We start from the raw sequence: 15930 nt of genomic DNA on the forward strand, positions 1-15930 counted from the left end.
TAAGTAAGTTTGTGTATTTATGAAAAAGTAAAACATGCCTGTTTACTTATAATACTTATATATCAAATGCATACTTTCACATCTCTGGGAAGATGAACAAAGGCTGCATTTTTAAAGTACCTTATTCAACCCACCATTTTATTTATGTGGGTTAATCCTTTGAGTCTGGGTGTCACAGAAGTGGTTTTCCCCAAGTCTGTCATTAAATTCATAGTATTATCTATACAATATAACATCAGGCTCATGGCTCTTACAGAACACAGGAATTATCAACACTTTATTCTTTGCAAGAAACTTTTGTGCTTATTGTGGTGGTAATTGGAGGTTACTATACTCTGCTGGGGGGTGGTCATTAGATTGATACCATTCTTTAAAGCACTTTGCTACTTGGGAACCTTGTGCTGCTATGTAGTCTTTGAAAATGATCCCATTGTTCTTTTTTCTCTCATAGTGGCACCCAGTGTTTAAATATAACATGGAATCTTGTCAGGGAGTGGCTGTAATCAGAGAAGATTAATTATAGATGTGGGTGTAAAAAATTGCAAATGTGAATTATATTTTTCATAGCATAAAATCTATCCCTTTAAGTAAGCAACTTATTTGCTTAGAAAACTCTGTAATTTCAAAAGCCAGCCCCAAACCTCCTAAGTGTTACCAAAACTTGTGTGAGGTTTGAGCTAATGAATCCATTTTCTCCTTACTCCATTTTCCTGCTTACTTATTGTTGCTGAGGTTTGTGAGTGGCTCTTCAACATGACCACGTTCTTGTCTGTGTTCAGAGTCAAGTCCTGCTTCTACATGCTGTATCCTGAGAAAAAAACCTAAATATTCCCCTCTGCCATGAAATGCCTCCTCTTATTGAGGTCCTGGAAAAAATTCTGCATGGAAAGTATATTATGGTTGTGCAAGAAATTGTTTTCTTGTATTCTCTTCCTGCATATTGATGAGAACTTAGATAATATTGAAATGGTGTTGGCTAGGAAGTGGGCATGCAGACAGTGTTGGTGAAACGTGCTTAGCCAGGGCTTTTCTTCCTGGGGTGCAACCCTTGCTCCTGTTTACTGCACAAGAAAATCAGCTTGTGGCCTTATCTGGCTGGTGTGCATGCCTAGGGACAGCTGAGCCTTGGGCACCCAAAGATGTTTAAAATGAAATAATGAAGACATAAAAAAACCAAACAAAAAATCCCCCAAATTTTAAAAAAATAAAGAAAAATTTTCAATATTAACTCTTAAAGGTTTAGATCTGTCGTTTAATCCTGTTTATTTCACCTATGAAATATGACAAAATTGCCATTGGTCTTAGTGTATAGAAATACTGGCATTTTGTTGCTTTATACAGAAGGAAGGAAATTAATCCTAAATTTTTAGTTATAAATATAGTTTGTTTATTTCTTTTCTCTGCAGTGTTAGTGAACATTTCAAAGTGGGGAGAAAGCTTTGCTTTTGTTGTGATATTAAACTTCTTTAAAAAAAATCTAAATGGTAGTCAGCCTTTCATTATTTATGACAAATACAAGTTTCATCCAGAGCACAGAAAGGATGAAGCTTGTAAAATTGCTAATTCTGATCAGCATTATTTCCTTTTTGCCCTTATTGTCTAGATTTAACTCCACAGAAATGCAGATACTGAAGGTCGAGGCCTCTGAGTACAACTGGAATGTGTCTGCTAGTTGTCCCAAACAGGCATCCCCACCTGTCTTTTTTTTTTTTTTTTCTTCTTCATATTTACTGTTTTATTAAAAGAAGAAAACTCTTTTCAGACAAGATTCACATTTCTGTGCTTTGAGCAGACAGGAATGTCATGGGCTTTGGGTCAAAGGCAACAACAGTAAAAAGTGTGTTGTAAATATTGGGAACTTGGGATTTGCCTGCTTGGGTGGATGGAACAGACCCTGACATGTTTCGATTTGTGTACGTGCAATTAAAGAGCTGTTGAATAGGTGAAATGAGTAAAATGCAGACAGCAAATGTGAAATAGAGCACACCCAGACTCACTTGGCTCTGTGGTTTAAAACAAATCTGTCTGGGAGATCTACTGTAGTGAGTGACAACAGGTGCAGCTGCTCTCCCACTGCTCGGAGCTCAACCCTCTGCTCTTTGATTCTCTACAGCAAATGCTTAACACAGGCATCTCTTTCATTTTATGTGTTTCAAAATTAAATGACTGGGTGTCACATCTTTTCTCCACTTACCTGAGAAGTATTCCCTGAGGACAAATTGTCCTCTTCTCCTTCTTTTCCCAGATCAGCCAAATACATCAGGCAGTCAGAGACATTGGTGGGACAGGCAGAAATAATGGCTGTGTATGTGAATCTAATAATCTGTTTCTATTTCAGAGAACATGTATTAATGTATTTAGCATTAATGAAGCAGAGAATAATTAGAGGTTTCCTATTGCTCTGTGATAACTCCTGCTGTATTTCAGGCACTGGCAGTACCAGTGTCCAGTTCTTTTTAATGTAAAGCTTAGATTCTGGGAGTTAGTGTGCTATGTCTTAATTTTTTTTGTCTGGAGCATTTCTACAAAACCCACAGTCAGATCTCTGACTGTCTTAGAGTGGTGAGTTGCTCATTTTTGTAAAAAGCCTCTAGACTGTGGAGTGCACACTTTGGGAGGACATGGACAGCTTGCTCCAGATGTCAGTATATGGAGTTCACTTGAGCAGAACCTAGGCTCTGGTTTTCAGTTTAAATTAAAAATCTGTTTTAAATTTGAAGTTTACAGAACAAAAGGAAAAACACATTTGATGTTGTGACAGTCACACTCCATTGTTTCAGGTCTCTTTCTTGCTTTCAGAATGCCACCAAGCTTCCTTAGTTCTTGATTCTTTGTAGCTTTAAATAAGTCTGGGCAAAAGACCACAGAAGTTAATTTATCCTATTGCATGCTATTCCTTCTGGGACCTGACTGTTCCCTGTCCTACCTTCTGCAGGACTTGGCTATTGGTACACTCTTCAGCAACTGCACTAACTTCATCACCATCAAGTCACTCTCAGTATGACAGTCAGATTGCAAGGACATTTTTTATGGAGGAGATCCACTGAACATATTTTGTGATTAAACTGTTAAGGATGCCTGTAAAATTAATTATGTTAATGAGTTTTAATTGATTTAATTGATTTCTGACCAGTCAGGACAAATAAACAGATCCTTTCGCTTTAGAATCAAGAGCAAAGGTTCCATTTACTTCAGGACAGTCAAGACAGACTACTTGGCTTTTAGAGCTGGCAACACACTAATTTTCCAGGCTCACTGGTTTTGTACCAACCTTCTTGAAGGGAAAGTCATGTACAAATACCTAATGAGGTAACTTTTCAGGGGAAAAAAACCCCATGTATTTTAGTTACTATTTTTACTATTGGGACTTTTGTATTGAAGTATACTCAAAATTAGGATGACTTCCAGAAGTCAGACAGTTACAGAATAAACCTCAAACTGTTCCATTGTCAAAGATAACAAGCATTCTCCCAGGCAGGGCAGAATCTCTGCAGAGCTGGGAGTCATGTCCTTGCTTGCTTTATCCCTTCTGGAGTGTGGGAGATGGTGTCAGCAGAGAACAGACCAAAATTCTAAAGCTCTGGGAACTCTTCAGTAGGTGTGGAGAAGTTTTTTGTCATCTTAGTCTTTTAGATACATTTTTGTGCAGATAACTGTGACCATACACTATTTCCCATTTTTTTTAATGGATGTATCTGCTTTCCTTTTCTCCAGGAAATACGACAGAGTAAGAGCTAATGCTTACCAGGGGTAGACAACACAGAAGAGCCACAGATCAGCTAACTTGGAGCATCTGAATTGCTTTGGCTAGGAGTCTAGTTGCTCTAGATCCTTTTGAAGGTTAGTGAGGGGAAATAGTTTCTTCCAGACAGCACTATGGGAATTATCAATGTGTTTTCAATCACTACAGACTCCCTGGACCTCAGGGTTTTCTTTTGAGGACATACTGCTGATGGGTTTTTCAAAATGCTGAGATTCTGGTCATACAGGATTTCAGCACATCCACATTGAGTCCTCAGCAAGAGATGTGCAAAACCTCAGAGCTAGGCAGTAATAAGGGAGGATTGTGTAATATGCTGTGCCCAGCCAAATCTCCTTTGTAATGAATGTGGCACAAATCTTTTTGGTTTTTTTCTTGGGGCAAGTAGGCTCCTATAGTTTTTAGCAGACTAGAATTTGTAAGAAACTCTAAACATAATCATGTTCCTATTGAAAATCTGGTTTAAATAAAATAAAAGTTTTCCATGCAAAAGGGTTGGCTTTTTTTTTTTCTTTTTTTTTAATAAGAGTATTCTAAGCAGAACTTTTTGTTCTGAACAGAGAAAGGAAATCTTTCATTTCATTGTATTGAGAAGACACTTGAGAAAAACAGTCTTCAAATTCTAAATTTAAAAAAAATAAAAAAGGCAAGCTAAATATGGTTTGTGCTACAGAGGGACTGTGCACCGTATCTTCTCAAGTCCTGCATTGGATCAGGCAGTCAGGAGAGGACTGTTGCCTAGTTGATTGTCAGTACCCTAGAACCCAGTTGATCATATCCTGATAGTGAAGGAAGGGAAACATTTGCTTCTATCCATCTGGCTCATCCAGCTTTAGTCAGTGCAAGTCCAATTTTTATGGCCAAATATTTGAGGGAATACTGCAAAATAGTTCAGGAAAAAGGAATATACTGGAATATACCACAATGTATATCAGTACTGTTTCTTTTCAATGTCTTTCCTTTATCTCATAAAACTTAAGAGCTGCTGTGAAATACAACATTTTCAGATAGTTGAGGCTTTCCAGGTAGGTGTAATTATTTGGTTTCTCTTTACCATAATGTTTTTCCAAGTCACAAGACAGGCTGTGACTTTCTCAGTGTGATACTGTGGAGGAGAATTTCTGAGTGATTGCCCATAAAGCTGATATATAACTATGCCATGGGCATTCAGAGGTGAAAAGCCATGAACAAAAATGTTTTTTAAACTTTATTAAAAGTGCAACCTGAAGTCACCTATTTATCCTTCTTCTCTAAGCCCTTTGCAGTCACAAATCTGCATGAGTAAGGTAAAAATTCTCACAGCCCCATTGCCATTTCATACCAGAGTGTGTTTGCTCCAGTCACAAACCCAGGGAGCTCTGATGTGCTGGAACTGGTAAGATTGGCAAAGGCCAGGCTGTCCCTGATTCAGTGTGTTTGTGTATGTGATGTGGTGTTGCTCAGGGAGAGCTGTATGGGAGAGTTGGCCCCTCTTTAAAACATGCTCTGTGGAGTCCAGCAAGACTGTTCCAGTTTCTCTTTGGAGAAGTGTGGAGACTCAGAGGGAGATATTTTGTGATGCTGGAAAGTCACAATATTTGCTGTCACCCCCAGAGCATTTTTCAGGGTGTGGCAGTAGTTCATAGCATTGATCTAATTAGAAAAATACATGTTCAGTTCTGATGATAATTTGTTGTGATTTTTTTTTGTTTGTTTACCATATTTGGGAAAACTTGATGCATTGTTGTCTCACTCTTTATGTCTAAACTTTTCCAAATGTGATGAAATTATCTTTATTTGTAGTAGTCTGTTGTTATTTTTCTTTTAATGAGATGTTTGAGCTAATTCGGGGAAAATGCTTATTTTTTCCCAGTATTTTCTTCAGCTTAAAATTTACTTATTCACCTAGGTTTTGTCAAAGATCCTAATTAGATTCCTGTGTCTGGCTTTAAAATTCTTGGAAATTGAAGTTTTTTATATCAACATTGTCCTTGCTGTAGTTACAGGTCACGTGCTTTTCTCTTTTCAAACCAGACACAGAATTGGACTTGTCTGATCTGTTCTTAAACTCTTTAAAGAAAAATAAATAAGAGTGGTGGTGGTAAAAACTATTTCAAGAGTAACCCAGAAATAATCTCCACTGTATTTATGGAGCTATAAATAGTTATCTCATTTTTTTTCCTCCTGTATAGGTAAGGATAACAAATTCTCTCATTGTGAAGAGCAAACAATGCACCTTTATAAACAGTGGGATTGTGAATGAACATCACCAGTCTTCTGAGTGTAAAAACATAGTCAAAACAAAATGAAATGAAATGTGATGCCTTAAAAATATACATTTCTGTCTTGAGTGAGGAACTGGGTGTATAGGGAATCCTCATCATCATCCAGTCTGCTCAGTGTCATGTAAGAGGATGTACACTGAGAATGGTGCCTTTAGCTGTGCCCCCTGTGAGAATCCTGCCCTCACTTCTACCTCCTTGGTTCTTATTTTATACCCCTAAAACATGGGGAATCCAATTTCCTGGGTAGCTTTGTGGAAAGGCTCTTCCTGTTCTTGTTTGGCTTTATTATGTCTGCAGTATCAGTGTCTGGAAGCCTTGGCTTTGATTTGTGGATTGTAAATAAAAATAACTTCTCCTTTTCTGTTCTGTTTGCTGATTTCTGTACTTGTTGCCTTTACTGTGTTTTAATGGAGGAGAGGCACTCACTGTTTCTTTGCTTGTCAGGCATTTCTATGAAAATGATTGGGAAACTATGGATTGAAAGGACTGAAAAAGGATTCAAAGGATTGAAAAGGATTGAAAGTAGCAACATTCAAGCTTGAAAGTAGCAGATCCCATTAGCTCAGTGGCCTCTTTTTCAAAAAGACCAAATTATTATTTGCAGCATGCTTTTTGCTACAACTGTGCCTAGATAGGAAAAGTAGAATGGGATCTGCACAAGCAGCAAATGTTTTATGTGATGTTTTGTCTCTCTCCCTTTGATTGAAAACAGTATTTTGAGTATCTAGTTGGGTTTGATCGTGGTAGTATGAGTTTGTGTTGTAGGTGGTGATATGGGTGACATTCTTTGGGATACCTCACTGTGTTTATTAGCTGTGTTGCTTTCTTATTTTTAGGATTCCTAAGAGCAGCTGTCTTCCTTCTTTGTTCAGCAACTGTACCTTGCTCTAGACAGTGGGGTCATGGTGCAGAGCTGGTTTTCCAAGGCATTATCATAATGCAAGTAGCAATATGTAATACACTGATAGGATTTCTATCATGGATTCTGTATGTAATACAGGATTTCTGTATGTAATACACTCCTTATATAGATCCCTAGGTGGCTCATTTGGATGAAAGGGAGGGCAGAACTGAACTCAAGAAAGATTTTTTTGTAGAGATGAATTTTGTTTGGATCTTAGTTATTCTAAATGGCAAGAAATATGCTTCAGTAAAGAAATATGCTTCAGTAGAATTCAATGTGCTTTGAATATATTCTCAGATTGTAACATCCTAATAAAAGAGTATGTTTGTGGAAGCACACCTTGGCTAAAAATGAATCCCTGTTTTGTGAGACATCAAAGAAAATCCATCCCTGAAAGGAGTTTCTCTTTGAGAACACTTCATGAGCTTTTGTTTCTCTGAGATGCATCTGAGATCTCTTGCACTTGATGGTACAGTAGTATTTCCAAGACTACAGGCAGCTGTAATTTTCAGTGGTATTTAGCATTTTTAATACCTTTTAGTTTATTAATTTTTCAATTACAATGAAATACTAATCTTCTGAGGTGGTTCTTAGTATTCTGACACCAAGCAGCCTGTGTGATACTAAATTTTAAGGAATGTTATTTGTGGGTTTTTTTGGGGAAGGAAAGGTAGGGGATATGGATCATTTTAGGAGGAAAACATTCTCTTTGCTGTGGTAGACATTTCTGCAAGTTCTCCTGTCTTTTCTTTATATTCTGCTCCTGTAGTCTGCCCTTGTGATGCTCTACTGTCACAGGGAAGTTCAGCATCAGCTTATCAGGAATGAGGTTTGAAACAAGAACTTGATACTGCACTCAGCTGCATGTTTCAGCATCTCACTGAGTTGCCACCAGCTTCTGCTGAAATACAGACCTAGTGGTAGTGGTACTTGAACACAGGCTCTGATAATTTTGTTGTACACATTCACCTGATAAAAACACTTTGTACCTGCAGGTTTGGAGGCAGTGCCAATTTACTTACTACTCAGTGGGTACATAATTTCCTATATATTGTCATTCAGCTTTCATATAAGTAATGCAAAGCTTTTCTAAGGACAAACTGTGTGCAAATCAGTAAGCTACAGCCTGGAAAAGCAGGAATCTTTCTCTGAGTTGCTTGATAAAGAGCTTTTGTATTTATGCTGTCTTCTAGGCATAGGCATGGCCTGTTGTTATTCAACTACTTTATGTGCAATGTAGTGGCCAGACTAGGAGTTGTTTCAGCAGAGAGGAATCTTAAACATAAGATCCATTTAAAGTATCTCAAGATGGACACTGGTTACAACAGTAACCAGTTATTTTAATTTTATCAGTGTATGTGAAGTTTTTGACCAGTGAATGAACAGATCATTTTGCACAAAATTCTTTCTGATCACAAGTTGAAAACCAACTGTGTTCATGTGCCTGATTCTGTGTCCCTACTGTCTCTTCCCAGGTCTCTTTGTACAGTAGTGTGCAAGTGGACATACACTTCGGATGGAGGCTGGGATGACAGTTTCTGGAAAATGATTGGTTTGGAAGATTTGGTGAAGGATAAGTATGAAAAAATAGGTATGTTAGAGTTTGGTTTGGTTTTTTATATGAATACATGAAAAAGTTATGTACATATATATGTATATATATGATATATCCATATAGAAACATCTTTGATGTATTATTGTGACTGTCAGCAGAAATGTAGCAGAACTTGATGGAGTTTCAGATGGGTTAGCAGGTAACAGCTTTCCTAAGTACACTTTTCAGCTGGTATTGTCATCAAAAACTGTGTTTAAATTTTCTATCTTCTACTCTCCTCAAAGGACTTGCTAACCTTTAAGTACTGCTCAGTCTCAACAACAGAGAAGTAAATGTGTGCCTCAGCAATTATTTGTGTGAAGGAAGCACCTCATCTGGGTGTACTGAATGTCAGACTATGAAAAAAAGCCCCAATGTAATAATTTATAGCTGTTACTGATAGCATGCTTTATGACCTGTACCAATCTTCCTTATAGTAATTGAAAAAAAAAAGAAAGTGGTACTTCTGCTTGTTATTATCTTCATACGGGGTTTTTCTCTCTTAGAGCCTAAGTTTAATTAGAAGGGGAGCCTTGCTAATAGCAATTCCTACAGCAGATAGTCATTAGAAGTCCATAACGTTAATATACCAGAAAATTTCCAGGATAACTTTATTAGACTTTCCCTGTTAAGTTAATGGACTTTTAATGGATGTCCTAAGCAGACATGTCATTAACAAGAATATTACCAGACACGAATTAAAATACGTTCATTCATCAAAGTTAATTATCTGAAATTTCCTTTGATATTTTTTTTAATGTCTAGCACTTTGAACAAGTTTGTACAGTGGTTTAAGTGCAGCAATATGAAATGAAAATAGTGAGGATTGTAGTGAAATGAAATGTAATGAAATCTATAAACATTTCTGATCATCACAAAACATACTGTAAGTCATTTTCAGATTATCAAAAAATAGTACTTGTAAGCATTTCATCTTTTCCCCCTGCAACTGAAACTGCTTATGCAAGGGTATAAAATGTACTTGGAGAACTAGGCTTTTAGCTTCCTGAGGTTTTGGTTTGAGTACAATTCTTAAAACATCTATCACATGTGGCTTTTAGCAAATCTTCAACAAGTTAAAATAAGACTTGCAATAAATGCATGTCTTTACCAGAAAATTGAACATCTTGGCAGCTGGTGGTCTCATGGAAGAGTATTTTAAAAATAAATTATTTATGAAGTGTAAGCTAGGGCTTTAATACAATATTTATGCCATGCATTTCAAGGACAGTGCAAAGCAATTTGCCATTTTAAGTAACTAAACATACATGTTTTAAGTGATAAAGTAGCCATTAATAAAAAGGGCCTTTTGTTGCTATGGAAGCCTCATAGAACTAGTCAATATATGGCTCAACCTTTAGCAAGATAAAAATCATTAATTTCCAATATCAGGCTTACATTTTTGTTAAAACACAATGTTTACAAACTAAATCAGTAAATTAACTTCTGTTGATAGGTGTGTCTTGCAAGACAAAAGTCTTTTCCTGAGTTAATGGGGAAAGTTTCTAGTTCCCTGGGAAATTGCATTGATTTTCAGGAAATGAACCATGGAACATCTGAGAGCATCTTGGCTGGACCTGGAGAGGAAGAATCTGACCTCCAGAATTGCTCCAAATTGTAGGCTAGAGCATGAAGTTTCTGAAGAGCACATTCTTTTTGCTCTCCTTGAGAAACCTCTTGGTTTTCAGATTCTTGGGCTGTCTACCCTGAGAGTATCTTAAGTGTAAGACACCTCCTGTTTTGCATAATAATACTGAAATCTGGCCTCAGGTAGAATATATGCTTTATTTCCCTTTGTCTAACCTTGCCCTTTTAAAAAGAAAAGGTGTTTCATTCATTGTATTTAGCTGTCTGATAAAATCTCAGAAAAGCAGAACAGTGACCTTCATTCATTAGTCAGTGAAGAGGGAGTGAGAAGCTCTCTGTACAAGTGTGGAAACCAGATAGCAACTATTCCTTCAAGCCTTTTTCTTCTAAACTGCACCTGTTGGAGTCTCTTGGAAGGGTTTAGCTTCAAAAGGAGACAAAAACCTATCCAAACAAAGCAGCTCCCTCCCAGCCCAGAAGCTATTTGAAGATGTGTGTTGTGTGCTGTGTGTTGTGTGCATTGCTTTCTGCCCAAATTCTATCAGTCTCCCAGAGCATGGAAAAATGGGAATGGTAACTTTGCTCCAATGGAAATTTAGGGGTGTTTACTTGTGTTCAGTGGACTTGGGAAAGAGCACTCTGAATAATCTCATCTTTCCCCTACTTAATTTAAATTAGTCAGTTCAATGTTAATCCACCTACCAGGAAAGGCCCTTCCAGTCACTGAAGCAGCACTGGTTTAACTGCAGATGGAATGGCTTCTATAGTGGAAGACTCCTTCCTACCAGTCCCAAAGTGTTGGCTTATGATCCCTGCATAGATCTCCTCCCAGGAGCTCACAAATGCTGCACTAGGCACAAGGACCACAGGATCACACCTTGCACAGACTCATGGATACAATATCGGTTCAGTGAACAGTCTCAGCTGCCCTTAACATCAGCATGGGATACAAAAGGAAGGCAATTTGTGTAAGGAACTCATATGGACAAACACTCAGATTTTGTGCTTCCAGGAGGCACATCAGACTGTTCTATGGCTGACAGAAAAGAATTCAAAGCAGTGGACATAGCTGGCTTGGAGATTAAGGAAGAGCTGCCAGATCGCCTGGGTAGGAGGAGGTTGAAGGGAGATTGTACGTGGTCAAAAACTCCCCCTAGAATGAAAACAAAACCAAAAACCTGGCAAGTCTGAAGTAATTCTGCTGGAATTTCCTCTTCTGTTCTCAAGCTTGTCCAAGTCCACTCAAGGTTTGTTTAGCTCAGACACAAGGGTATATTTTCATGCTTGTATATTCCCCTTGCAAAGAGATAATAGTTTTTTTCTCATGTATCTCTGAAAAGATTAGCAGGCTCGTGAAGCACCTTTACTTTCTAACCAAAGCAAAATGTCATAAGATAAAATTAGCAAAATTTTAGCACTGTATAAAAACAAACATAAAACCTATGTTTGAGCATAAAACCTATGTTTGTTTGTTTTTAATCTCTAGTGATTCTTGTTTCCAGTCAGAGGGAACTACAGATGAATAGTTATGACTAGACTTTTTTTTAGAAGTAGCTTCAACTTTCATGACAATGGAAATATTTATAGAAATTGCTTGAGGGCAACTTCTTTAATGTACATATATTTTTTTTTTCTGATAAATATACTTTTAAAATGTTTTGCCCTTTAAAAAATGTATTTACAGTAAGAGTGATGGTTGTGGTTCCAGGTAGTGCACTTCTTTTAGTTTCAGTTTAACTTAACATGTGACCTTGTTAAGGGAGACCCTCACGTCTGACCTTTAGGATCTTCCACAAACCTTTCCCACAGCAAGGCGTGGGTTCACATGTGAACATTCCCAGGCCTTTGACATTTTACATTTCTCAGAGCAGACTTAACCTTTCAGGGAATCCAGTTGTTTGTGGTCCCTTCTGTACCTCATGCATTTACTGATAACGTTTGTGACGGTAAAGAGTCTTATCTGGAGATACTACAAAATTTATTGATTCCAATAATTTTCCCACCAAGAAAGTAGAAGAGGCCTTGTATTCCAAACCACTATGAAAGTGTTGTGTAATACAGGCATTAGCATTTATCTGCTGTGGTGAAAGCACACGATGAGTATCTCTTTGTGGTATTAAAATACCTAGAAAGACATTAACAATTCCGTTAAAATTTCATGTACTATAGAACTCTCAGGCTACTGAAGCATATATTCCATTTGGAGGAAAATGCCTGATAAATTTTCGCCACAGCCCTCTACTTCAGGGGCTACTTAAGGGACCAAATAATGATTTTTTAATTGAATGATCATTCTATATGCCAAGTCTTTTTTTTTTTTTTTTTTTTTGGTTGAAGATATCACCTTTGTCCGAGAGAACATCGCAGGCACTGCAGAATAGGTGTTATTGTTCTTGTAGGTTGTATGTTGAATGCTAAAATGCTGTCACCTTCTTTCATCTGTGATAGTGAAGCATATTGATCATAATGAAGTATTTTTTTGAAAAGCAAACTGGACCTGGGCACCTGTGTGTGTCATTTTTGAGACTTTGACAAGACAGCTGGGATTCTCTTGGTTGATTCCTGCTGTCATTCTTACTGTGCAGAAGCTTTATAGTGTGCTGGGTTGACCAAAGTCAAATGTTGGTGCAGCTCCTGTTGCTTTAGGCATTCAGACAACTTTTGTCACAACAAAACAGCAGGCTGTTTATTTATGAACATTTTGTTACATGAATGGTTATATTCTTGTATCTGACAGTCTCTACTTCCATGTACAAAACTCATGAAGATGCTGGTAATGGATACCTCACTTGTTACACTTAAATAGAGCCAGTCTGTCCACGTTTCTCTTGCCATGCCAAACTACTTCACAGGCATTCAGCTCCCAGCCTGTCTTGGTGCCTGGGGTCCTTCCACCTCACATGCAGAAATTTGCTTTTTTCTTGAATTTCACAAGCTTCCTGTCAGCAAATTTCTTCTGCCTGGGATATTCTTCCTCTTTCCAATAAATGTTCTTTAATAGGCTGGGCTAAACTTGGGTAGCTCAGGTTTCTTTACAGTGTTTGCTGGGTGATATTTTCCATTGCTCTTCTCCTGAAGAAATGATCCATCATTCACTCTGCTTATCATCATGTTGAGTTCTGCTGGCAGATGGTACCTTTCCACTTCTCCTCCTCTCTGCAGCAAGAAGTGAGGAGTGCTGTGGGGTTTTCTTTCATCCTCAGGTTCCACTATGGCTTAGACAAGTAACAGTAAAAGCTTACAGCTTTCAAATAATAATAATAATGATAATACATTTCCTACCATTCACTGTTATGAATGTTGTGTCAGGCTGTCAAATGTTATCCCTTTTTCTTATTTTTTCATACAGTTCTTAATAGGAAAGGAAAATAAAGCATTTCTCAGAATAGTGCTGGGTCATTTCTCCTCTTTTACCTGACTTCCTCTACTGGATTCTGATTTGTTCTTGGGTTGTGGTTTTTTGTTTGTTTGTTTGCTTGTTTTTTCTTTAAGCTTCATGCTGAGATAGCTTTTAAAACAATGATATCTTTATAAGTCAGGATTCACAAAACCAGAAGGATTATTTAAAGAAATTTGCCAATTTCCTCCAAGTTTGAGGCTGTTGGACTCTCTAAAATGAAAGTTTAAGTAGTGTCAACTGTTTCTTAGAACCAGTCTTGATTTTATGATTTCCTGTGGTGGAGAGCCTACTTCAGACTTAGAGGTGTCAATTGTTAAGTTGCTGTCATTTCTCAAAATTTATTAATTAAAGAATACCCTTTACTTTTCATCTGAACTTGAACTTTCTTCTCCTGTCTGGCAGGCTGTACTGAAATGCCTGACCTGCAGAGACTAAAGTTTTCTACTCGAGGTTTTTCATCAAAACTGTTATGTGAAATGTTGCTCTTCTCAGTCCTTGTAATTTCTTTCCTGACTCATTTCTGAACCCTTACAATGCATCAGTGTCCTCTCAGTGCAGGTATTAGGGCTGCATACCGTGTGAATGTGGTGGGGAGTAAGGTTGTGCAGGTATCAGAAGCTTAGCTGAAAGATTCAAAAGGGTCTTTTCAGTAACTTGTTAGGTTTTTTTTTTGGTCTGTCATTTCAGTTTTGAAAAAGGGGTAGTTGTTTCTTCAAAGAGGATTTACTATAATGTCATTTATTAAAAAACATACTGTAGTAGTAATATTCCCTCATTAATGCAAACTAAACTGTCTGTACATTCTTAGTCGTGTGTTGTACCAACCCAAAGACTGATTGGTTACAACCCTGAAAATATCTCACTAGCCTTGCTGTCTGCACTAAGGACCTTTGGAGAGACTGTTAGGAATATTGTACTGTAAAGTGCCAGAAATCTAAATTACCAGCCTATTGACATCATTGTTTGCAAGCAAAACCATGAGATTAAGTAGTGAGTTTGGATGCAAATACATGAGTAAGCCATCCAATTCAATGTTTTATACCCATGAGTGGTGAGCCACACCTTACTAGAGAGGTTCCTTCTGTAGTTTCACTAAAATCTGGTAATGAAAACTCAGTGGTGTCCATCAACATACATGCCTAATGACCCAATGATGCAGAATGCTTATTTTTGGCTTGGGTTTTTTTTTTTTTTCCAGACTTTCAACCAGGAAATCTTATCATTTATACATGAAGTGGCTCTCCCACTTGAGCAAGAAGCCAGTTGTCTTTGTTGAAGTAGGCACCTACTGTCTGCCAACCAATTTATTTTTCAGCTTAATGAAGCAGGCTCTGCCTGCCCATACGTTGCTTGCTTTTGCCAGTATTTAGCAACCTAGTATGTCTGCCTGAAGTAATTACATGTTAGGTAGTTGAGATGTAGTTCAGCCAAAGGCATATGCTGTTATGGGAGAGTGGGATGGAAAGGACCCAAATTAGTTTTGCCTGGAGCTACCATGGCAGCTCACATAGGCAGAGATGAATTTTGAACTGAAGAAAGCCAAATTGATTTTGTTTAATCAACTGTTTTTCTCACTTTTAAATAAGCTGGCCTATAATACCACAATTTGTTTTGGTTTTCCTGAATGAAAACTCTCAAGTTTTTAACTCCCAACCAGGAATTTTTATGGAGAGTATTTCCAGGTTAAAAAAAGCCCCAAAGGTGACTGTTTATAACACCCTTTAAGCACCATGCATTCAGTCCTAAGAAAAAATTAATATTACAGCTTTATAGTCTGCATGATTATTCTACATCTTTCTGGTCTTAGCACTATTTTTGCCAATCATCTGGGTTAAAAGTTTTAAAACAATTAACCATACATATATATATCAGTTAAATATGAGTGCTGTATGTAACCGAGAGGGATATTTGGTAACGTATGTGAAAAAGGGTTAGGCTGTTGTATCAGAAGAGTTATAATATTATTTGTTCAGATTCTTTGCATATATCAGATTTTTGCCATTGAGTGGATTAATGTAAAACCCCAAAACTGGAGATTGTCTGCAAGCTTTGTAATGAACAAAGCACTGAGGGGGGAGAAATCCCTTACAGTGCTTACTACGAGATCCGGTTGACTCGGATGGTGCTTCTCAAGTTCCTCTTTCCTTTGATTCTTATTTATTACAATTTTGTTTAACTGGGTAAATTCTTCATGTTATATATAGCTTATTTAACAGAGTATCTGTTTTGTGTTTTGACTTTGAAATTAAAAAGCACTTAGATTGTCCAGTCTGGTGGAGGCTGTAAAATGGAGACAGGATGTCCCCTTTTGGTTGGATTTCTTTCTGAGGTTGCTGGGCTTTCAGCAAGGGATCCATATATCCAAATTTAAGTTTGCTTGTGTGAAGCTAGTGAAGAAAAGGGATGTTTCCTTTTGATTGT

At 37.5% G+C, this 15930-nt stretch overlaps 1 protein-coding gene across 13 annotated transcripts in view; it reads left to right on the forward strand.

Annotated features, from left to right (window-relative positions):
* FGGY (FGGY carbohydrate kinase domain containing) overlaps positions 1-15930 on the forward strand; it is a 298819-nt gene that overhangs the window by 210863 nt on the left and 72026 nt on the right. For all 13 annotated transcript variants that reach the window (XM_030455591.1, XM_030455592.1, XM_030455587.1 and 10 more), the window contains one exon: positions 8404-8519. In XM_030455591.1, coding sequence (XP_030311451.1) covers positions 8404-8519 — 116 coding nt within the window. The remainder of the gene's footprint in view (positions 1-8403; positions 8520-15930) is intronic.

Source organism: Calypte anna, chromosome 8 (genome assembly GCF_003957555.1).
Source record: "Calypte anna isolate BGI_N300 chromosome 8, bCalAnn1_v1.p, whole genome shotgun sequence".
Classification (NCBI taxonomy): Eukaryota; Metazoa; Chordata; class Aves; order Apodiformes; family Trochilidae; genus Calypte; species Calypte anna.